Consider the following 24,930-nt stretch of genomic DNA (forward strand, 5'->3'; position numbering starts at 1 on the left):
GGCAGTTAACTGTTCAGCAAAGTGACCGCAGTAGGGAAAAAAACTTCTCCAGTGCCTATTAGTCTTAGTCTGGAGGGATCTGAAGCGCCTACCAGATGGAAGCAGATCAAACAGTCCGTGCGCAGGATGGGAGGAGTCCTTTATGATGTTCCCCGACCTCTTCTTCAACCTGGAAGAGTACAGGTCCACAATAGAGGGCAGGGAGATTCCAATGATGCGCTCGGCAGTCCTCACTGTGCGCTGTAGTCTGGTTCTATCCTGCTTGGTGGCGGCTCCAAACCACACAATGATGGAGGTGCACAGGACAGACTCAATGACTGCAGTGTAGAACTGCAGCAGCAATTCCTGAGGCAGACCGTATTTCCTCAATGGTAGGGCATTGAAGAATGCAGTAGAACAGAGTGATCTAGGAATAATGGTGCATAGTTCCCTGAAGGTGGAATCTCATGTGGATAGGGTGGTGAAGAAAGCTTTTGGTATGCTGGCCTTTATAAATCAGAGCATTGAGTATAGGAGTTGGGATGTAATGTTAAAATTGTACAAGGCATTGGTAAGGCCGAATTTGGAGTATTGTGTACATTTCTGGTCACTGAATATAGGAAAGATATCAACAAAATAGAGAGAGTACAGAGAAGATTTACTAGAATGTTACCTGGGTTTCAGCACCTAAGTTACAGGGAAAGGCTGAACAAGTTAGGTCTTTATTCTTTGGAGCGTAGAAGGTTGAGGGGGGACTTGATAGAGGTATTTAAAATAATGAGGGGGATAGATTGAGTTGATGTGGATAGGCTTTTTCCATTGAGATTAGGGGAGATTCAAACAAGAGGACATGATTTGAGAGTTAGGGGGCAAAAGTTTAAGGGTAACACGAGGGGGAATTTCTTTACTCAGAGAGTGGTATATGTGTGGAATGAGCTTCCAGTAGAAGTGGTAGAGGCAGGTTCGGTATTGTCATTTAAAGTAAAATTGGATAGGTATATGGACAGGAAAGGAATGGAGGGTTATGAGCTGAGTGCGGGTCAGTGGGACTAGGTGAGAGTAAGCGTTCGGCACAGACTAGAAGGGCTGAGATGGCCTGTTTCAGTGCTGTAATTGTTATATGGTTATATAGCTGTGCCTAACCACACAGTCATGGGTGTACAGAGAGTGGAGCAATGGGCTAAGCAGGCATTCTTGAAGTGCACCAGTGTTGATTATGAATGAGGTGGAGATGTTATTTCCAATCTGCTCAGACAGTGGTCTTCTGGTGAGGATCCAGTTGCAGAGGAAGGTACAGAGGTTCATGTTTTGGAGCTTTTCAATCAGAGCTGTAGGAGTGATTCTGTTAAACGCTGAACTGTAGTCAATAAACAGTAGCCTTATATAAGTATTAGTACTGTCCAGGTGGTCCAAGACCACATGAAGAGCCAATGAGATTGCATCCACTGTAGACCCAGTAATATGATAGGCACATTGCAGTGGGTTCAGGTTCTTGCTTAGGCATACCAACCTTGCAAAGTACTTAATCACTGTACATGGGAGTGCTACTGGGTGATAGTCATTAAGGTAGCTTATCCTGCTCTTCTTGGGCGCTGGTATGATTGTTACACTCTTGAAACAGATGGAACTTCCAAATGTAGCAATAAGAGATTGAAAATGTCTTTGAACACACCCACCTGTTTGTTGGCAGAGTGTTTCAAAGCCCTACCAAGAACATCTTCGGGGCCTGTCACCTTGCAGGGGTTCACCTTTTTGAACGATGTTCTGATGTCAGCCTCCAAGACGGAGATCGCAGAGTCACCAGATGCTGCAGGGATCTTCATAGCTGTAATTTTATTCTCCCTTTCAAAGCATGCATAAAAAAACATTAAGCTCATGTGGGAGTGAAGCATGAGAGCTATTTATTAGGACTTGCTTTATAGGAAGTAATGGCCTGCAAACCCTGCCAGAGTTGGCGTGCATCTGATTCCATCTCTAACCTCAATTGGAATTGTTCTTTTGCACCACAAGGAGTTAATCATAAAGCATACTCTACCTCCTCTGCTATTGAAAGACTCAGCAGTCCTATCATAATGGTGAATCATGAAACCAATAAGCTGTATTGCTGTGTCCAGAATAGCAGCAGTAACCAAGTTTCTGTGAAACAAAAAAAAAATAACAGTCTCTGATGTCTCACTGGTACAGCAATCTTGCTCTGAGGTTTTCAATTTTTTTTTCCAGCAGATTAGACAGTAGTGGAAGTCAGAGCCCTCTTCTCCTTAGATTAACTTTTAAACCAGTGGATCATCCTTTCTTCCACCGTCTTATCTGTATTCTACTGTCTGCACTTGGAGCCGGAGATTCGAGATCTGAGATCCATCGACCTTGAGTAGTGATGGAATTTTTAAACACCTTAAAATTATGTCATTTACTATTTTAGCCATGTCTGTAGCTGTGGATTTCAGCTGCAGCAGTCTAAAATGGGAATATTTGAAAATTTCCATTGGAGCTGCTCAGACGAGTTGCCTCTTTAATGGTACCACCAAATGTTTAAAAAAAACTTACCCTAACTATATGCCTTGATGGCTGCAGTAAAATTCAATCCTATTGATGGTTAAAAAAAACTTTATTAAATGAGTATAATTGGGGTTTTGTTTACTGGTGGCTGTAACAATTGACCTGTTGATGGCAAGAGAGAGCAATTACAGTGAATCCATGCACGTTAATCTCCAAAGTCACATTGAATGGTTGGTGCTTTGTTTATAAGAATTACTGAGCATTTACGTATCTCTTTAGAAAATTGATCAGTGAAACAATTTATGTTGTGCCCTTTTATTCTGAAACAAACTTACTTTGACATTGTGTTTGAAGCCAAATGTGTCACTTCGGTCATTTAAAAAAAAATAATACCTTGCCATTAATTAACATTGTTAAATATTGTAGGATCCACAAAATGATCCACATAATATCATTAGATGAGGATTTAATTTGAATTATAGAAATAGTATGATTGAGAGGTTAACTTTGAGATGCAATTTCTTCAATTTAAACTATTTTAACCATTATTTCACTGCATTGTTTAATATATTGTGCAACACACAGGGTGCAACCATGGATGAGATAGTGCCAGGTTTCATTATTGAACTGAGCATGGCTACAGTTGGTTGAATAGCACCCAATGTAAACAGCGTGATATAAACGTAACACAGATATACCATAATTTGTAGCTTCTAATGTATTATGTGTCGATGCTGAATAATCGTGAAGTAAGTCGCATATTGACGTATGTCATTCATTTTTGTGTACAGGTAGAGGGCAGCATTGCAACTAACTATTTTTTTTTGCAGTTCAGTGTCCATAATAAACAACTTGAAAACTGACGAATAAACCCTTCTTAGGCTTCCAGCCGGGTACAGGCATCAATTATAACTAATGTTTTGATGACAAACTCTGCCATCTTCATCAGGGATGATGTGTGGGTATGTCTAGTCCAATGGTATTTATACCCCCATAGTCCAACCCTCCTTATTGGTTAGTCCTCATCCAATCAAATTTCCGCTCTCCCACCTTGTTTACAATTGAATTCCAGTTCTTACTTCGAGTGAGACCTTCATCTTTGATAAAATTCTTTGTAAAAGTCCATAAAACCATAAGACATAGGAGCAGAATAAGGCCATTTGGCCCATCGAGTCTGCTCCGCCATTCAGTTGTAGCCGATTCTATTTTCCCCTCCTCAGCCTTCTCCCCTGAACCTTTGATGCCGTGTTCAGTCAGGAACTTGTCAAGCTCTGCCTGTGGTAACAAATTCCACAAATTCACCACCCTCTGGCTAAAGAAATTTCTCTGCATCTCTGTTTTAAATGGACACCCTTCTATCCTGAAGTTGTGCCCACTTTTCCTATACTCCCTCACCATGGAAAACATCCTTTCCACATCTACTCTGTCTAGGCCTTCCTACATTTGAAAGCAGACAATAAGATCCCTTCTGATCCTTCTAAATTCCAGTGAGTACAGACCAGAGCCATCAAATGTCCCTCATATGTTAACCCTTTAATTCCCGGAATAATCCTTGAGAACCTCCTCTGAACCTTCTCCAATGTCAGCACATCTTAAATGAGGAGCCCAAAACTCTTCACAATTCCCAAGGTGAGGCCTCACCATGCCTTATAAAGCCTCAAAATCACATCCCTCCCCGTGCATTCAAGACCTCTTGAGATGAATGCAAACATTGTGTTTGCCTTCCTCATCACTGACTCAACCTGCAAGTTAACCTTTAGAGTGTTCTGCACAAGGACTCCTAAGTCCCTTTGCTTGGATTTTCTCCACACTTAGAAAAATAGTCTGCACATTTATTTCTTTGTAAATTTTTTTTTATTGAAGTTCATCATCAAGCAAACATTTCCATAAGATGTATTTCAGACATTGTACATATATATCATATAATCATATATATCACAAATCTCCACAAAGTATTTATCTGAGGTATACACTTATAGAAAAGAGTGGAAAGAAAAAACAAGCAAAAGGAAAGAACTATGTACAAGTAGGGAGTGATCTTTTTTTTACAACAGATTCATTGGTTTGTGAGAATAAAATCAGGCCTATGAGGCATTATGTAGTTAAACCATTTTTCCCAGTATGAATCAAATTGTTCCATCTTATGGTTAACAGATGCTGTTATCTTCTCCATTTTGTAAATGTCCATTGTAATTTCCATCCATGTATTTAAAGTTGGGCTCTCCTGTGATAACCATTTCCTAGTAAGAGTCTTTTTACCAGCCACCAACAATATATTAAATATTTATTTCTTTTCAACCATTCTTGAGGTATATATCCAAAATATATGGTCTTACTCTCTAAGGGTATTTCACATTTAAAGATGTCTTGTAGGGCATTGTGTATCCCCCTCCAATAGTTTTTAATAACAGGGCAGTCCCAAAAAATATGACCAAAATGCATGACCATGCATTTTCCAACATTGTATTTGATTTGCCCTTCCTTGCCCATTCTCCTAATCTATCTAAGTCTTTCTACAGCCTACCTGTTTCCTCAATACTACTTGACCCTTCACCAATCCTTGTATCATCTGCAAGTTTGGCAATAAAGCCATCTGTTCCATCATTGATATACAGCATAAAAAGAAGTCATCATCATTTTAAACACCTCAAGTGGATCATCCCTCAATTTATCACTGTATACATACATTTGCCAGAGCTTTGCCTTAGTCTATGTCCCTCTGCATCATACTAATCTCATTCATGTAACTAATTGTTGTTTCTGTCTTTGGAACAGAAATTGAGGGATGGTTTACACCTGAAATGGAGCGGTACTAACATTCTTGCAGGGAAGTTTGCTAGTGCTGCTCGGGGGGGTTTAAACTAAATTTGTAGGGGGCAGGGATCCAGAATGTGAGAGAGGATAGCGAGATGAAGAATAAAGGACAGGTGGGGACTACACTGTTCCGGAATATTAAGTGTGTAGTAGAGAAAGGTGAGGCAGAACAGGTGATAAGGAGGACACATGTACAGAGGGATGGTCTGACGGAACATGGAGTTAAATGTGCAGAAAGAATAAGTAAATTTAGGAAGGACAACAAAATTCAAGGGGCGTATAGCCCGATGGGAGTTCGGGAGCTGGGTTAAGCACAATAGGCAGCGATTCAAACAGAGAGAGGAGAAATGGGTTAAAAATTCTATATCTGAATGCACGAAGTGTCAGGAATAAGGCGGATGAGCTTGAAGCCCAGGTGCGAATGGGTAACTATGATGTTGTTGGGATAACGGAGACATGGCTGCAGGGAGATCAGACCTGGGAAATGAATGTACAAGGGTATACGTGCTATCGTAGGGACAGAAATGTGGGCAGAGGGGGTGGGGTGGCCCTGTTGGTGAGGAATGAGATTCAGTCCTTTGCAAGGGGGGACATAGGATCAGGAGAAGTAGAGTCTGTGTGGATAGAACTGAGGAACAGTAAGGGCAAAAAGACCCTAATGGGTGTTGTCTACAGGCCCCCAAACAGTAGCTTGGATATTGGGTGCAAGTTGAATAGGGAGTTAACATTGGCATGTGGCAAAGGTAATGTCGCAGTAGTTATGGGGGATTTCAACATGCAGGTGAACTGGGAGAATCAGGTTGGTGCTGGACCTCAGGATAGGGAGTTTGTAGAGTGCCTGCGGGATGCATTCTTGGAACAGCTTGTACGCGAGCTGACCAGGGACAAGGCAATTCTAGATTTAGTGTTGTGTAACGAACAGGATTTGATAAGCAATCTTGAAGTAAAGGAGTAATATGATAAGTTTTTATCTGCAATTTGAGAAGGATAAGGGCAGATCGGAGGTGTCAGTGTTGCAGTTGAACAAAGGAGACTATGGAGCCATGAGGGAGGAGCTGGCCAAAGTTAACTGGACGGATATCCTAACAGAAAAGACAGTGGAACAGCAATGGCAGGTATTCTTGGGAATAATGCACAAGGTGCAAAATCAGTTCATCCCCCAGAGAAGGAAGTATTCAAAGGGGGGAAAAGGGCCACAGTGGTTGACAAAGGAAGTCAGAGATTGCATAGCATTAAAAAAAAAGTATGACAGAGCTAAGGTGAGTGGGAAGACAGATGATTGGGAAATTTTTAAGGAACAACAGAACTTAACTAAAAAGGCAATATGGGGAGAAAAAATGAGGTACGAACGTAAGCTAGCCAGGAATATAAAGGAGGATAGCAAAAGCTTTATTAGGTAGGTGAAGAGAAAGAAGATAGTTAAGAACAATGTTGGGCCCTTGAAGAATGAATTGGGTAAAATTGTTATGGGAAACAGAGAAATGGCAGAAGAATTTAATAACTACTTTAGATCTGTCTTCACTAGGGAAGACACAAGCAATTTCCCAGATGTATGGATGGGCCAAGGACATAGGGTAACAGAGGAAATGAAACAGATTGACATTAGGAAGGAAACGGTGATGAGTAGACTGATGGGACTGAAGGCTAACAAATCCCCAGGTCCAGATGGTCTGCATCCTAGGGTACTAAAGGAGGTGGCTCTGGAAATTGCGGATGCATTGGTAATCATTTTCCAATGTTCCTTAGGTTCAGGATCAGTTCTTGAGGATTGGAGAATGGCTAATGTTATCCCACTTTTTAAGAAAGGAGGGAGGGAGAAAACAGAGAACTATTGTCCTGTCAGCCTAACATCAGTAGTGGGGAAGATGCTAGAGTCCATTATTAAAGATGAAATAGTGGCATATCTAGATAGCAGTGATAGGATTGGGCCGAGCCAGCATGGGTTTACCAAGGGCAAATCATGCTTGACTAATCTATTAGAGTTTTTCGAGGATGTAACCAGGAAGTTAGACAAGGGAGATCCAGTGGATGTAGTGTACCTCGATTTTCAGAAGGCATTTGATAAGGTCCCACATAGGAGACTGGTGGGTAAAATCAGAGCTCATGGCATTGGGGGGAAGATATTGACATGGATAGAAAACTAGTTGGCAGATAGAAAGCAAAGGGTAGCGGTGAATGGGTGTTCCTCGGAATGGCAGGTGGTGACTAGTGGGGTGCCACAGGGCTCGGTATTGGGATCACAGCTGTTTACAATTTACATCAACGATTTAGATGAAGGCATTGAGAATAACATCAGCAAGTTTGCTGATGATACTAAGCTGGGTGGCAGTGTGACATGTGATGAGGATGTTAGGAGAATTCAGGGTGACTTGGATAGGCTGGGTGAGTGGGCAGATACTTGGCAGATGACGTTTAATTGGGAGTAAGTGTGAGGTTATCCACTTTGGGAGTAAGAACAGGAAGGCAGATTATTATCTGAACAGTGTAGAGTTAGGTAAGGGAGAAATACAAAGAGATCTAGGAGTCCTTGTTCATCAGTCACTGAAGGTGAATGAGCAAGTGCAGCAGGCAGTGAAGAAGGCTAATGGAATATTGGCCTTTATTACAAAGGGAATTGAGTACAAGAGCAAGGAAATCCTTTTGCATTTGTACAGGGCCCTGGTGAGACCGCACCTGGAGTATTGTGTACAGTTTTGGTCTCCAGGGTTAAGGAAGGACATCCTGGCTGTAGAGGAAGTGCAGCGTAGATTCACAAGGTTAATTCCTGGGATGTCCGGACTGTCTTACGCAGAGAGGTTAGAGAGACTGGGCTTGTACACGCTGGAATTAAGGAGATTGAGAGGGGATCTGATTGCAACATATAAGATTATTAAGTGATTGGACAAGATAGAGGCAGGAAATATGTTCCAGATGCTGGGAGAGTCCAGTACCAGAGGGCATGGTTTGAGAATAAGGGGTAGGTCATTTAGGACAGAGTTAAGGAAAAACTTCTTCTCCCAGAGAGTTGTGGGGGTGTGGAATGCACTGCTTCGGAAGGCAGTGAAGGCCAATTCTCTGGATGCTTTCAAGAAGGAGCTAGATAGGTATCTTATGGATAGGGGAATCAAGGGATATGGGGACAAGGCAGGAACCGGGTATTGATAGTAGATGATCAGCCATGATCTCAGAATGGCGGTGCAGGCTCGAAGGGCCGAATGGTCTACTTATGCACCTATTGTCTATTGTCTATTGTCTATTGAGCTATATACCCCAACATCAGGATGGCAGGAGTCAACCCCTGGTCAGAGTGCATATCTGGTTTTAACTAAATTAAAAGCTTGAAACCTAAATTTTGCTCATCTTATATTCAACTAAGTTTTGTAAGGAGTCTATTGCCATTAGATCTTTTAATAACACTAGCAAGTAGCCTAATAGTTCCCTTAATATTTGTCTTGAGACATCTAATTAATGGTTCTCTTGATTTTTAGCTGCGGAGGCTCCATATCAATGGTTAGGGTACAGATCCTCTCTGTTAGATTGCAATACTTTGCACTCATTTACACTTGAGCATACAAGTATCTAAACCTTGATGTCAAATGCAAACTTGAATAAGAAATCATCAAAGTCAGTCAAACATATGAGAAAAGATAAGAGCCCAGAATCCATCCCCTGAGAATGCTACCTGTCAGATTCCATCAATCAGAGGTTGTTCTCATTATCACCACTCTCTGCCTGTTTTGTCCCGACCAATTATCCACTTATGTCAGAAGATTACCTCCAATTCTCTGCCTTTCCAGTTTTGTTAATAATCTCTCATGCAGAACCTAACCAAATGCTTTTCACTGCACTGTAAGTAACATCCATAGGCACTGTTAATCATCCAAGTAAACTGCTTATTAAAAATTTAACTAGATTTGTCATAAATTACTTACCCATTATATATCCATACTGATTCTTTAATTAACTGGTCTTTGTTTTGTTGCTTAGTAATTAAGCCTTTGAAGCAGCAGTTGAGTGGGGGTCCATTTTACTGCAGAGGAATTTTTTTTAGCCAAATGGTGGTGAATTTGTTGCCACATGCAGCTGTGGAGGCTAGGTTGTTGGGTGTATTTAAGGCAGAGGTTTACAGGTTATTGATTGGACATGGCATCAAAGGTTACGGGGAGAAGACCAGGAACTGGGGTCGAGGAGGAGAAGGAAAAAATGAGCAGCCATGATTGAATGGTGGAATAGACTCAATGGGCCAAATGGCCTAATTCGGTTGCTGTGTCTTATGGTCTTACTAAATGAAAATAGAAACTATTGGTACTGGAAACTTTGAAACATATTTCACAAATACAAACACATTTTTCTTTAATTAGTTTGAAAACAAATTAGCAGCAAAAGGAACTAAAATATTCTTTTAAGATATAGAATTTGCATTCATTTAGCACCTTTTGCTTTCTCACAATTTCTCTTTGCACTTTGTAAACAGTTACTTATACTATGTGGTTGATGTTGTTGCATGTAATCGGCACAAAGTAGGAAATCACCAGCAGCAATGAGAGAATAAAAGAGCTATTTGTGTATTATCCTGCTTTTATTCAATAATATTTCATGAAAGACCTCATAAATGATAGTTAAGAGAGAATTTCTCCAATCCTCCTTTAAAATCTACAAAATTGGAGATCAGGGAGCCTGCATTACCATGGATCAATAATGCTACTGACTTTAATTCACTGAGAAAGTTTGTTGCCATGCAACCTGTAATTTCATCTCAAGAAATCACAAGGTCACTTTCCATGCCCCGCCACTGCTTCTTGTGCACTTCCTCCAATGTGCTCTGTTGTTAGTATCAATTCTGCCACGTTGGTAGGTATCAGTCAATCACTGGAGTTTTTACACAAGTTGAAACCATTTTGGAGCAAGCCACTCCTTCACTTATTTTATCATCTTTCATCATTTCCTGGTAAGTCTTTTGTTTAAGTAAGAATGATTGCAGTATTGAAGGAAAGAATCATTTTACAAGCTTCATTTCCCTGCTGTTCCTGAGAATGCTCCAAGTCACAACTGAAATTCTTTAATTTCCTGTTCATAGCTGGTTCAACCCTGTTTCCAACTTCACATCGCTGTGATAGATAAATATTTTAACAGCATGTTCTCAAACAATAACAAATTTCTTTAAACTCTCTCTCATGTCTTTCTAAAACTCTTGCTGGTGTGTGGATCAATGGGTTCCAGCACATCAGTCCTTGACAATACTTATGTTCAGAACTGGAAACAGTACCCTAGCTGGAGCCTAATCAGTGATTCATAAATACTTAGGTGACTTCCCTTGTTTTTATACTCAATGCCACTTTTATAAGAACCAGGTTTCTTGTTTCCTCCTGCCATACATTTAGTGAGTTGGTAATCTAGTTAGTGACTGGCACTGATCTGGGAAGAGTTCTCTGGAGGATCCACGATGTAGTAATGGTATTTCAGTCAAGTTTGATTTTAAACATCAAACATCACAGGATGCTGCATTATGAAACCTCTGTAGTAAGAGCAGAAACACTAATTGCTTCTTATTGTATAAGAAATGAAGAGTATCCAGGGTAATTTGTTCCAATAGAAAATACAGAATAGATTTTAGATTGACTATGAGGCCAGTATTCTGCTGGAGATTATCATCTGCTTAATAAAGGTGACCCCTGCATTATGGATATTTTGATGATGGAAATTTGCCCTTAAAGTATGTGCAAATCACAACCCAAAAATTGAGATGCGGAGCAAAATTTACTCTTAAAAATTTATGTGGAAAAATAAACACAAAATAATTATTTTTTAAAAACTTGGGTTTCTTGATGCATGTGCAGATGATGGAGGCATGATGGAAAATCACAATATAGAGAATTATCCAGGAACATAATGTGGGGATCGTATTATTAAAATAAGCTCACTTACCTCTGATTTTAATGCATTCATAATTTGGCAGATGATCCTACCTGTCAGATTACTGATGTTGGATGAAGAAATGAAGTTAAGCCACAATTTCCATTTTTAATCATTTTTGAAAATGGAGTTGTTCTGTTGCATTTTATCAGTCAATTGTCCTTATTTATCTCTATCCAGCTGTCCTGTAGTTTCCTGATGACCCCCCCGCCTAGTGTCGCTAAGATACTCTCCTATCCTATCTCTTGCCCCATGTTTATCTTTATTCTCCTATATGTAAGTCTGCCTCACATTTAGTCTCACCTTACCAACTCCAGTCCATTTTTATCTGTTATATCCTGTTTGCATTCCTACATTTGTAAGTATATCCTGGGTCGTGGTAAATTGTAAACAGAAGAGATTCTGCAAATGTTGGATATCTGGAGCAGCACACACAAAATGTTGGAGGAACTCAACAGCTCAGGTCATATCTATGGAAATGAATAAATGCATCTGCATACCTTGGCTCCATTCAACCCCCTTGATTCAGTCCCTACCCACCTCCAGCCATGGCACTTCACATGATCTCGATCTCCTCAACAATTTTCAGTTCCCTGGCCTTAACTGCCCAATTTTCACCATGGATGTCCAGTCCCAATACACTTCTATCTCCATCTAGAAGGCCTTCACTTCTTTCTCAGTAAAAGGCCCAACCAGTTTCCCTCCATCAACTCCTTCCTCTGTCTGCAAGATTTGTTCCTCACCTTCAACAATTTCTCCTTTAGCTCTACCCACTTTCTTCAAACTCAAGGGGTAGCCATGGGCACCCGTATGAGCCCCAGCTAGGACTACCCTTTTGTTGGCTACATAGAGCATGTTCCATGCCTTCCTTGTTAATGCTCCTCAACTCCTCCTGCGCTACATTGACGACTGCATTGATGCTGCTTCATGCACCCATTCTGGGCTTGCCGACTTCATTGAATTTGCCTCGAACTTGAGCACTGCCCTTAAATTCACTTGCTCTATTTTGATACCTCTCTCCTCTTTCATGACATTTCTGTCTACCAACATCTTTTATAAACCTGTTGATACCCACAGCTATCTTGACTATACCTTTTCCCTCTTCTGTACAAATGCATTCCTTTTTCTCAGTTCCTTCAACTCCATCACATCTGTTCCTGGGATGAGGCTTTCCTTTACAGGATATCAGAGATGTCCTCCTTCAAAGGATGGGGTTTCCCTTCCTCCACCATTGATACTACCCACACCTGCATCTCCTCCATTTCCTCAACATCCACATTCACCCCATCTTCTCACTGTCTTAACAAGGATAGACCTCTTCTTTTCCTCGCTTACCAACCCATAAGCCTCCAAATCCAACACATCATTTTCTGCAACGTCGGCCATTTTCAATAGGTTCCTACCACCAAACTCATCTTTGTCTCCCCTTCCCCACCACTCTCTGTTTCCCGCAGGGGTTGCTCACTCCATGATTCCCTTGTCCATTCATCCATCACCACTAATCTCCTTCCTGAAACATATCCCTGAAAGTGACTGAAATACTACACTTGCCCATTTACCTCCACCCTTACCTCCAACCAGTGTCCCAAACAGATCTTCCAGTTGAGGCAACACTTCACCTGCAAATCTGCTGGGGCTGTCTGTTGTATCCAGTGCTTCTGATGCAGCCTCCTCTACGTTGGTGGCACCTGACGTAAATTGGGAACCACTTTGTTGAGCACCTCAGCTTCATCTGCCACAAGCAAATTTCCAAGTGGCCACCCATATTAATTCCTATCACCATTTCCACTCCAACATGTTGGTCCACGTCTCCTCTTTTGTCATAATGAGGCTACACTCAAGATGGAGGAGCAACACCTCATATTCCATATAGGTAGCCTTCAACCTGATGGCATGAACATTGATTCATCGTTCCAGTAATTCTTCTCCCTCCCCCTTCCCTCTTCTTCTGTGTCCTATACTGGCATCTTAGCTCTACTTCTCACTTGACTATCACCTCCCCCGGCTGCTCTTTTTTTTCTCCTTTTTGCCCACAGTCCACTCTCCTCTCCTATCAAATTCATTCTTCTCAAGCCCTTTACTTTTCCCACTTACCTGGCTTCACCTATCATCTAGTAGCTAGTCCTTCTTCCCTTCACCCCTCCTTTTTATTCTGGTGCTTCCCCTCTTCTTCCAGTCGTGAAGAAGGGTCTCAACCCAAAATGTCGACTGTGTATTCATTTCGATAAATGATGCCTGACCTGCGTTCCTCCAGCATTTTGTGTGCATGTTGTTCATAGTAAATTTGCTGCCAAGTGCCTCTGTTCTTTCACTTTTCCCATTTTCTGCCACATATTTACCTGCATCTCCTATCTTTTAAACCAAATTTATCCTCAACTATTGCCTGCTGCTGTAAATGTTCTTCTTTGCCTGTCTCCTGCCTCATAATTATCCTCATTTTCTGTTTATTCTCCTGTCTCCTGCTTCAAATTTATCTACATCTCCTATCTCTTGATCAGATTTATCTACAATTCCTGTCTCATGCAATGCATTAAGTCTGTTCCACGGTCTACCATCCAGTGTTTATCCTGAACCTGTTTTCTGCCCTCCATTCATCTTCATCTCCTCACAATCCCTATTCTATTTTATCCTCCTGGCCCAGACGTGTACTTCAATTTCCTGGGCATTAAGAGGCAATGGGAGCAAGTGCTGGGATAAATACAGATGGTTTCCACTGGTTCCAATTGACACAGTGGGCTGCTTGCATGCCACATAAATGTATGTCTCTGCATCAGCAGTTTCGCACCTATCTTCGTATGATCGAGTCTTAGAATACACTTCAGCACTCTTAAATGCTGTCAGTAATTCTGCCTCAACCACTCTTTCAAGCATTGCATTCCTATGGCTGAAGAAGGTCTTCTCTGTGTCCCTCTGTACTTCTTACCCTTTATCCTAAGTTTACGTCTTCTAGTTACATCTGCTTCAGATAGAGTGAAAAGTAGTCTCTCCAATCTATGCTCCTCATAATTTTAAAGACCTGTCATATCCATCTTAATTTAAACTTAAGATTCTGCAGATGCTGCAAATCCAGAGTGGCACATACAAAATGCTGGAGGAACTCAGCAGGTCTGGCAGCATCTGTGCAAATGAAAAAGTTGACATTTTGGGCAGAGATCCTGCCAAGAAAGGCTGATAATCAAAAAAAAACTTAATTCAGTGAAGCAGGACCAAAGCATCCAAAAGAAAAGGGAAAGTAGGATACAAGACTCTAATTAGATACATAAAAATAGACTGTCGATGCTTCAGAGGATGTGTTAAAAAATAACTCAAGTTCATTTAACAACCTCTTATATGACACCTGCATTGAGATTTCTTAAATTCTCATCTTCTGTCTCTTGCACAAGTAGTCCACTCTCACACACTTACCTCCTTGTCTGGTTTCCTGCTTACAGTCCTTTCACTGCTATCATTTGTTTCTTCTTGTGATAGCTATACGAGAAGAGAGGAGGTCAGAGTGGGAAATAGAAGAAGAGGGAAGGGGGAGGGGGAAATTTGCCAGAAGTTAGAGGAATCGATTTTCATGCCATCAGGTTGGAGGCTACATGGATGGAATGTGAGCTGTTGCTCCTCCAGCCTGAGGGTCGCCTCATCATGGCACTACAGGAGACCATTGAACCAACAAGTCAGAAAGGGAATGGGGATTTGAATTACAGACATTGGCCACCAGAAAATCATAAATGTTGCAGACAGAACGAAGGTGCTCTACAAAGTGGTCCCCCAACCTACATCGAGTCTCACCAATGTAGAGCACTGATTTATCAGCCAAGGGAGAGTGGAAGGTGGTAGTCCGGAGGAGGTTTCCTTCTATATGGTTGACATGATACCAACAAATCTTTTGGAGATTGGAATCAATAGTGAAGTCTTCCAGGGCTATTCCCACCTGACTGTTGGAATAGTTTAGCCCATTGTCTTTAAGGTAATACTCGAAGCAACACACAAAATGCTGGAGGAACTCAGTAGGTCAGGCAGTATCTATAGAGGGAAATGCACGATCAATTTTTCAGGTTGAGACCCTCCATCTGGATTGAAAGATAGAGGGGATATAGTCAGTATAAAAAAGTAGAGGGAAGGCCTGTAGCAATAGCTCCATCTAAATCAGTTGATAGATGGAAGTTTGATTATATCAGTCTGTTACATCAGACACTAAAACATCTCTCCCTGGGCTCGGCTTGGTCTGTCCAAATTTAATCTTCCAGTTGATATCAGCTAGTCTGACGCCTCTATTGATTTTATGTTTTTCCTGTAGTGGTTTGGGTGTAACAGTGTGGCTTGCTGAGCCGTGACAACTGGCAATTAAGAATTAACCACCATGTGATGGGTCCCACTTGGGAAAGATTGTAGGTTTCCTCCCTTGAAGGACATTGGTGAAGCAGATGTGTTTTATTACCAGGAGTCTTTTTGTGTCAGCAACATTAAGACCAGAGGGTTTTTATTTTAATTCCAGGTAATTAAACTAAATATAAATTCCTAAACTACCACAGTGGGATTTGAACTCGTGCTAATTTCCTGTGTCCTGACCTGATTTTCTTGTTATTTGCCCCATATTTGTCCCTCAGCCATGCATCCAAGTAAGCAGACAACTTTCTTATTTAACTTGTTGCTATTGCTGGGACTTTCGTAATTATTTCTGATTTCTGCTCATCTACATCAGTGAAATTATATGCAAATAATTAATTGGTTTGTGTATCCTGATGGGGGAGCTGCATATTCTTTCCTTCATTTTGTAATATGACTGCAATAGTTTTAGTGTTAATTTGTATGCAGCAGAGTTAGTGAAAGAAGGCATTTGCACTTATACAATACCTTTTGGGACCTTAGGAGATTCAAATACTGTAAAGAGAGTGAAGTGGATTGGCACAGCAGATAGTGCTGCTGCCTGGCAATTCAGGTCGTCCGAAATGATCCAGCCAACCTGGTTCAATGCAGTTATGAAGGTCAGTTTATGAATGCCAGTCTCTAGAGTGGATTCTGAATATGTGAAATTCAAGCTTCAGTGAAAATGCCGTAAATAAACAAAGACTGATATTATTATGTTTAACATTGCAACAGAAAGTTCTGGACATCCTCAGCAGGTCAGGTGTCGTCTGTGGACAGAGGAACAGGGTTGATGAACTTATCTGAAAATTGAAATTTTAATGTTGTTTTTCTTATTGCAGATACCGCTTTACATATTGAGTATTTCCAGTATTTAATTTCAAATATCTAACTGTAGTCTTTAGCTGCAAGTCTATTACATTGAGAGCTATTTGAATTAGCATATTTAAATGATGAAATAGTGAATCAATGAATTTAAACTAAATACTTAATGGAAAATTTTAAAAAAAGACTAATTTTAATGATGCTTTTTTCATATTCTGTCTATTTTATTAGATATACTCTAAATAACTAAAATCCATAATAATCTCAAAATTAAAAATCATTATTTGCATACTCATCATAGTTGGAACAGACTAATTCCAGGATTCATTTATCTTTGTTTTTCAATTATAATCAGAAATGAGAACAAAGGGAGCTGCATTGTAAAGAATTGGAGACCAGTAAAAGGGAATTAATCGAGTACATGCAACAAGCTGGCTAATGTTTTGTTTAACAAATTGATACTGTAAAACTAATTTTCACAGTGAATAGTTTGGTGGCCATCACTCCTAAATAATTTAAGTTTCCTATAAAGTGGAGATTTTCTAAACATAATGACAGGACTTGAATTTGCATCACATTTGCTATTTCTTTCTTACAGTTATCCTGATTCTTCCCCATCCCATCCCCCCCCCCGCCTCATAGTTATTTCTTAAGAAACTAATTTGATTGAGTGGACTATTCATTTGTATAATTGCTGTTAGTGGGACTTTCCTGATATGCAATTGTTCATCCAACTAAACAGGTTTTTCCTTCCTGTATGTGCAAGTCTAGATCCATCTTACAGGAGCATTTGGGGGTGCAGGGGAGAAATATATTCTTTGAGGTTTAGGAAATTATTGTGTGGTCTGGGGGTCTGGGATTTCAAGGTTCTGGTAACTTTATAGTTCATGATTAGCTGCTTGATTTATAGGGAGATTAAAAACATAGATTGGAATAGCTCAAGGATCAATGGGGGGAGGGGAATTGGATGATTGATTGGTGATGGTGGAGGCGGGAGGGGCAGATGTCAGAATGACCCATGACTTGATCAGGTAGATTGGCTCTAAGTAAATAGGGTAACATGATAAAGGCTACATATGCATGCCAGTGGATTCCACTGTACATGCTCAGCTTTCTCTGTGTGCCAAGTTGCAATTTAAATTAAAATTATACCAATGCTGGCCCCCAGGAGTGCAATTCCATTAATAATTATTGTTAGTACACAGAAGGCAACAATGCATGATCATGCGTGTGAGATGAAGAGTTGGAAAGAAATTACTGCCAGCGTTTCTGAAGTCAGTTGTTGGGTTTACATATTTAATATACATGTTATTTCCAATAAGTAACTCCACTGGTGACTTTCCATTTCTTTGGTCCATTTCTGTTCTGTCAACTGTGCAAACTGCTGTCAGCAGTGAAAACAGAACATTTCATGAAGAAATTGTGATTGTTTTTGTGCTGATGTTAGCCTGAGCATCCTCACAGGCTTTTACAGCACTCAGCTGCTCCCTTGCCATGAACATTAAAGGAGATTGACAGGAATATTACTCATGCCTTTTTTTAACACTTCTTTCTCTTGACTGACACAGCCATTTAATTTTCCACTCAGAAATCACATTCAGCTGTACTTTTTGTTTCTCTCTCCCTTCCATGCTCATCTCCTCCAGAAATCCAAAATATCAACCTATGAGAAGATGTGGGCCTTCATGAGCAGCAGACAGCACACAGCGCTTGTCAAAAATAATGAAGAGGGAATCCAACGTGTTTTAACCACAGATTATGCCTTGCTAATGGAGTCAACGACCATTGAGTTTGTCACACAGAGAAACTGCAATTTGACACAGATCGGAGGTCTCATAGATTCCAAAGCTTATGGAGTTGGCACTCCCATGGGTATGTAACAAAGCCGATTTATTCAGTGTAAATTAATCAGGAACACAATAAAACTAAAAGTAGCCTGCCACTGAATGTCGCAAGCTATTTGTACACACATTATTTACCATAAGTTTCTTAATGCTGTAATACGTCAAGTAGGACTTAGGCAATGTTCTTTTTGTAGCAAGGCTTTATAATGATAAATCTTGCTGTTCATTTTGCGTGGCATAAACACATATTATTTAACCTATTGACTAATGAATTTTCTTTGCATGAATTTGCTCTCTGATACCTAATATATGGAAAAATGCTTTTGGTTATAAATCCTGATGATGCATGTGTCTGCAGATTGGAAGCACAATATGTAGCTGAGGCTGCCTTACATATGCATTTCTTAATAATTATTTTGATTGTTGCTGAAATACCCACCAGAGAGGTTAACATCAATTTTATAATCAGATGCTGAATTACATGTTAGTTCTGTTTATGAAATAAGAATATGTGTATAATTTACATTAAAAAGTAGTGTAATTTGTACAATTTATACCTGACAAATGTGTCTATGCTTACGTTAACTCCAATTTATTATTTCTGTTATTAATGGAATTGGTGCAAAAGTTACATTGTTTATAATTATGTACAATAAGCATTCGTAGAATGCTAATTTTGCTACAGTAAGAATTCAGAATTGGAAAATGTGTCTCAGATTAGTTAATTGATAAATAGGACCTTGGGCCTTCCTGTTCCCGCTCTAGATGAAGCTCCGTGGGCAATATTATTTTTCTTCCAGGGGTCAACTTGCATGTGAGCACCATTGTTAGCTGGGTGTGCTGCTTCACTGCATCTTTTACTTTACTTTACTTTATTGTCACCAAACAATTGATACTAGAGCGTACAATCATCACAGCGATATTTGATTCTTTGCTTCATACTCCCTGGAGTACAAATCTAAGTGGATATAATAAAAATTTAAATTATAAATCATAATTAGAAAATAGAAAAGGGAAAGTAAGGTAGTGCAAGTCAGGTCCGGACATTTAGAAGGTACGGCCCAGATCCGGGTCAGGATCCGTTCAGCAGTCTTATCACAGTTGGAAAGAAGCTGTTCCCAAATCTAGCCATATGAGTCTTCAAGCTCCTGAACCTTCTCCCGGAGGGAAGAGGGCCAAAAAGTGTGTTGGCTGGGTGGGTCGTGTCCTTGATTATCCTGGCAGCACTGCTCCGACGGCATGCGGTGTAAAGTGAGTCCAAGGATGGAAGATTGGATTGTGCGATGTGCTGGGCTGTGTTCACGAATGGACCACCACATGTGGTCTATGTCATGAATAAACCATAATTTCCTCCTGTTAAAACCAAGAAGACCAAATCCCAGGAATTTTAATCCTAACTTCAAGCACCCCATACATAGTGGATGTTCCAAACCACATTCTGAATTCTGCCTAAGGTTTTCATATCCATTGCAATGTTAAACCTGTTTTGAAACCAGATTTCCTTTCTGTGACCAGGTTTTAACACTTCTCGGTAGCCCACATAATATGAAACTCAGTTATGTTTCTTGACTAACTCCAGATTCAAATACCTGAATACCCTGCTGACTAATCTCCCATTCTCACCTTACTGTAAATTTAAATGGATCATCTAAAACATAGCCGTTCTACCCCAAATTATCATGCTCCCCTCCTTGCTGCTGACCAACAATACTTCAAGTGATGATTCTTGCTGTGTTTAGCTGATGTTGTAACCTGTCCTTCCATATGTCTGCTGTTTCTTCCTGTCCGAACATGCCTTTCCACTCTCCCGTCCCCTAAATTCAAACCACTCTGTTTATCCCTCTGTTTTGGTTCCCCATTGATAGCTATGCCTCTTACTCTCTCTGGATGCTTTCATCTGCATTCCTTTGAAATAATCATGTAATGTGCAGTAGTACACACTGGATTACTTTAAATAAATGTGCAGCGTAATAGGAACTCTCTGTTGTGCTCCGTGTCTAAAATTTTGTTGCATTGACATGGAATTCTAGGAGTGGAATATACACTCAGTGGCCAATTTATTAGGTACAGGAGCAAAACCTGGTGTGGTCTTCTGTTGCTATAGGCCATCCTCCTTGCAGTTTTACATTCTGTGCATTGAGAGATGCTCTTCTACCACATTATAATGTGTGGTTATTTAAATTACATTCACCTTCCAGTCAGCTTGAACCAGTCTAGCAATTCTCCTCTGACCTCACTGGTTAACGCGGCTTTCTTGCCCACAGAACTACCACCTCTAGTTGTTTTTTTTCTTGTTTGTTTGCATTTTGCACCGTTTTTTGTAAACTCTTGCGTTGTGCATGAAAATCCCAGGAGGTTAGCAGATTCTGAGATACTTAGGCCACCCTGTCTGGTGCCAACAATCATTCCACAGTCAGAGTGACTTAGATCACAGTTTTTCCCCTTTCTGATATTTGGTCTGAATAACAACTGATCATGCCTGCTTGCTTTTCTGCATTGAGTTGCTGCCACGTGACTGGATGATTAGATAATTGTGTTAACGAGCAGGAGTATAGGTGTACCTAATAAAGTGGTCACTGAGTGTATATTACCAAGATGCTACGATATTGTGTGTCAGCAGCAAATTTCTATCTGATGTTTATTGAGTTTTCCATCATGATTTTACCTCTGCTGCTTGCCTTGATATTGTTTTTTTGCTGACTTGATATGGTTTTTTCCTGTCTCAAAGAAGGTCTATAAATGTTTTTCAGTGCATTCAGAAATATGTCCTTGTGTCTCGGGGGTGGTGAGCCTATGACATGCATGGCCAAAGAAGGCATGACAAAAACTTTGTAGACGTACAGTGCCATTCCCTTGTTTCTTTAAACCCCATCAATAGTAAAAAGATGCATAGTCAGTATATTTATTGACAAATGAAGCAGCAAATTACTTTTTTACAACCTGAGAGCAGCGAGATGTTCTCAAAGGAAATGTCTCATGCCAGCTTGGTGCCAGTTAGTCTGTTGCAAGAACACCTGATGTTGGATGATATGTTTTGAAATCCTCACCAATCTGATGTACATGTCAATACTTAGATAGCAAATATTGTAATAACAATACTATTTCGACATGATATTTTCAGATTGTCCTTTTAAAAGACTAATATTAATCAGTTTTGAACAGGTTTTCTAAAGTACTGTCTGTCTCTATTTCAATCTGTCCCTATTATACTTTTATTAATAGTAAAACAATGTATACACTTAAATAAGCAACAGAAATTATCCTTCTTCCTTTTTAAAAAAAAGTCCATAAATATTGCTATTAATTCATTGATCAATGAGAATCTCTGCTCAAAATGACCATAACATGGGAGAGAATTTTTTAGAAGATTGTTGCCAATTTGGGCAATTGCTGTCACAATGATTTGCTAGCCTTGTCTTAAGGAAAGGAAATGCAGACAGAGAGAAAAACAACAACTCAAAGAAAGTGCAGAACTCAAGAGTATGTTGCTGATGGGTATGGCTAATCAGGAATGTTGGGAACACAAATAATAGTTCTAATAAAACGTCTAAGACATGGGAATGAATGAAAAGCAAAACGGTTAGAGGGCAGGACAACTAAAAGTTTTGGCATCAAAAAGATGCCATGGCCCAGATGGTAGAGATAATTAATGATAGATGCTGCCTTCTTGAGGCAGCACTTCATGTATATACTATCATTGCTGGGGAGGGATGTACTTGTGATATATTGGACAAAGTCCACTTCTCTCTGCAGCTTCTTGTGTTCCTGCATATTTCAAATGGCAGACCAGACCATGGTGCAACCAGTCAGAATATTTCTGACAGTTCATATATGGGAGCTGAATCTAATAAGAAAGTAAAGATGCTGGTGTGCTTTCTGTATGATTGCGTTTAAGTGCCGAGCCCAGGATAGATCATCTGAAATACTTTAGTCCTGAAATGTAAAACTACTCACTTTCATCCACTGCTAATTCCCCAATGTAGACAGTCGCATGTGTGCCCTCATTCCCCTGCCTGAAGTCAGCAATTAGCTCTTTAGTTTTGCTATTGCTGAATAAGAGGTTGTTTTCTGTAGCACCACTCAACGAGGTTTTCTATCGTACTCTGGTAAGCTGACATATTGCCACCTGTGATTCGTCAAACAGCAGTAGCACCACTGGTGAATTTGAGGATAGCATTGGAGTTGCACTTAGTCACACAGTCATTTGTGTATAGGGAGCAGAGCAGGGGGACTAAGCATGCATCTTTGAGTCGACCTGCGTTGTTGACCAATAAAGAGGTGATGATGTTCTCCAAAGCTGCTAGTGAGTCAGCTGCAAATTATTCTTCCTTCTTGTCATCCCCTTCTTAAGCTGTCCCTCCGTGGTGTGAGTGTGACTTGCTCTCGCTCTTGTCCCGTGTTTTCTCAGATAACATATGTTAAGGCGGGACCCACATACTCTGCCACAGGTGGAGCTCTTGGACCTTAATGAGGCAAGTGAGTGGGTTGCTTGGATTGTTACACACTCCTTGGATTGTTTGCATTTGGTGTCAGTGATTTCTTTCTGGATGCCTCACCATCAATCTTGAGTATTTTTTGAGTTAGTGAATTGGTTACTTATCGGCAAAGAGGCTTTCAAGCATTATCAGTCCTCCTGAGAATCACTTGCTACGATGGAATTTGGAGTAGAGAGCTTCATTCCGGACTCTGGTGACAAGATGCAGACATCATTACCACTACACTGGAATGATTATGAAGAGAGCTTTGATGCTGAGAACATAGTACTGGAACACTTACCATTGATTCATGTATCTCCCAGTCCATGTGGAGGATATTTTTGGAAGTGCTATTAGTGATACTCCTCCAGTGTATTGAGATGCCTCTTGTGTGGTGGCCATGTCTTTGAAGGGAAGACCATACAACCATCTGTTCTAAAGGGTCGTTCCTCTATTCTGAGGCTGTGCCCTCTGGTCATAGACTTCCCCTCTATAGGAGACGTCCTCTCCACATTTACTCTATCTCTTCTTCAGAAAGCGAGGATCTCTTCTGCTCGGTCATCTTGAGCTTGGTGCCAGGGTAATAGTCCTGATTTGTTATGTGGCTGAAGGCTCTCCTGGTGTACTGGACACAGGGTAAATTATGTCACTTCTAGTCACTTGTCATGTGATAGATCTAGTGATGTAGGATGTGATAACATTACCATAACAACCTTGGTGCAATGCTGGAATTTTAGGTTCAAGTTCATCTCTAAGATCGAGCAGATTTCAAGGTCTTGGTTAGGTGACCTATTACTGAGTCACTTATTAACAGAAATATATTGTAAGTTGCATTAAACTGCCTAGTAATTTGCATAGACTATGTAAATAGTTCCCTGGGTGCCTGTACATAAATATATGGTGAGAGAGAAAGAGAGAAAAATTCAATTAATGGTATATGCCATGCACTTCATAAATTTCTGTATTCTTATTTACAGGTGTAATTCTCTCTGGTTATTTATTGTTAGCAGACTTGAACATGAAATTTGCAAGGTTAAGCTTCGGATATAATGATGAGACCTTATTTTGAGTACCATACCTGCTTGTTAAAAAACGACATTAATGCCTTGGAAGGTTTATTGGACTAGGACTTACCATGGGGAAAAAAGTTGTTCAGGTGAAGCTTATTTCTGCTGGACTTTACAGGAGAGAATGGGAACTTAATTGAAACAAACAGAATCGTGAGTAATTCTGATAGGGTGGCAACACCAAGTACATTTTCTCTTGAGGACGAATCTGGAGCCAGTAATCATTCTTTTTAATTCAAAAGAGGACTCATCCAGTTAAGACAGAGATGAGACTTTTTGTTTCCTCTGAATGGTAGGTCTTCAGATCTTTCTTCCTTAAAGAATAGAGGAATATTTTATAGGGAACTATAAGTAGGTTGTTGATAAACTGGAGGATAAAAGGTGTCACCATGTCCCACCTTGAAATTCATTTCCTTATGAGCATTCACAGTTGAACAAAGAAGTACAATAGAATCAATGAAAAGCGACACAGAAAGACTGACACTCAATCGATAAAAAAGACAAAACAATGCAAATGCAAAAAACAAAATAATAAATAAGAAAATAAATTATACTGAGAAAATAGCAGTAAGACTTCCATGACACTAAACTTGAGGAGCCAACTAACCCATTCATAACTTCTAATTGATAAGTTTGTATTTCCAAATGAAAATGAACTCCAGGGACTCTATCAAAGTTATAGCTTTACTAAGATGCTGTAAAATGGTGAATGAACTTAAAATATAACTCCTCCTCATTCCACATTACTCCCTAACCTGCTGGGTATTTCCATCGTTTTCTGTTTACGTTTAGATCTCCAGCATCTGTAATATTTGATTTTATTTTACTGCCTCTTCTGCTTTGTATTGTGGGGACTCATATCTCAATGGCATTACCGAGATTTCCCTTGCTTGCTAAGAATCAAAGAAAGACTTCTAAGCTGAGATCTGCTGGCTCAGCAGCATCAGCTGTTTTCTCAACTTGAATCAAAAGCCTTTTGACAATCTTCTTCATGGGGAACAAGATTCACATTAAAAAAAAGAAGTGGCCTAGGAGTAGAGATGAAGAGAAGAGACGTTCTCTGTTGCATACTGGATAAAATATAAATGTGGAGGGAAACTTGCCAGTTCTCCCTCCAAGCTGAGATGAATAACTATAGACATTGCAGTCACTGAGGCTGTAGCAACAGTGCAATTCAAATATTTA

General features: G+C 40.1%; 1 protein-coding gene across 4 annotated transcripts in view; it reads left to right on the forward strand.

Moving 5' to 3' along the window:
- LOC140733312 (glutamate receptor ionotropic, kainate 2) overlaps positions 1-24,930 on the forward strand; it is a 518,933-nt gene that overhangs the window by 436,276 nt on the left and 57,727 nt on the right. For all 4 annotated transcript variants that reach the window (XM_073056472.1, XM_073056470.1, XM_073056471.1 and 1 more), the window contains exon 15: positions 18,006-18,231. In XM_073056472.1, the coding sequence (XP_072912573.1) occupies positions 18,006-18,231 (226 nt within the window). The remainder of the gene's footprint in view (positions 1-18,005; positions 18,232-24,930) is intronic.

This window comes from Hemitrygon akajei, chromosome 9, assembly GCF_048418815.1.
Source record: "Hemitrygon akajei chromosome 9, sHemAka1.3, whole genome shotgun sequence".
Taxonomy (NCBI): Eukaryota; Metazoa; Chordata; class Chondrichthyes; order Myliobatiformes; family Dasyatidae; genus Hemitrygon; species Hemitrygon akajei.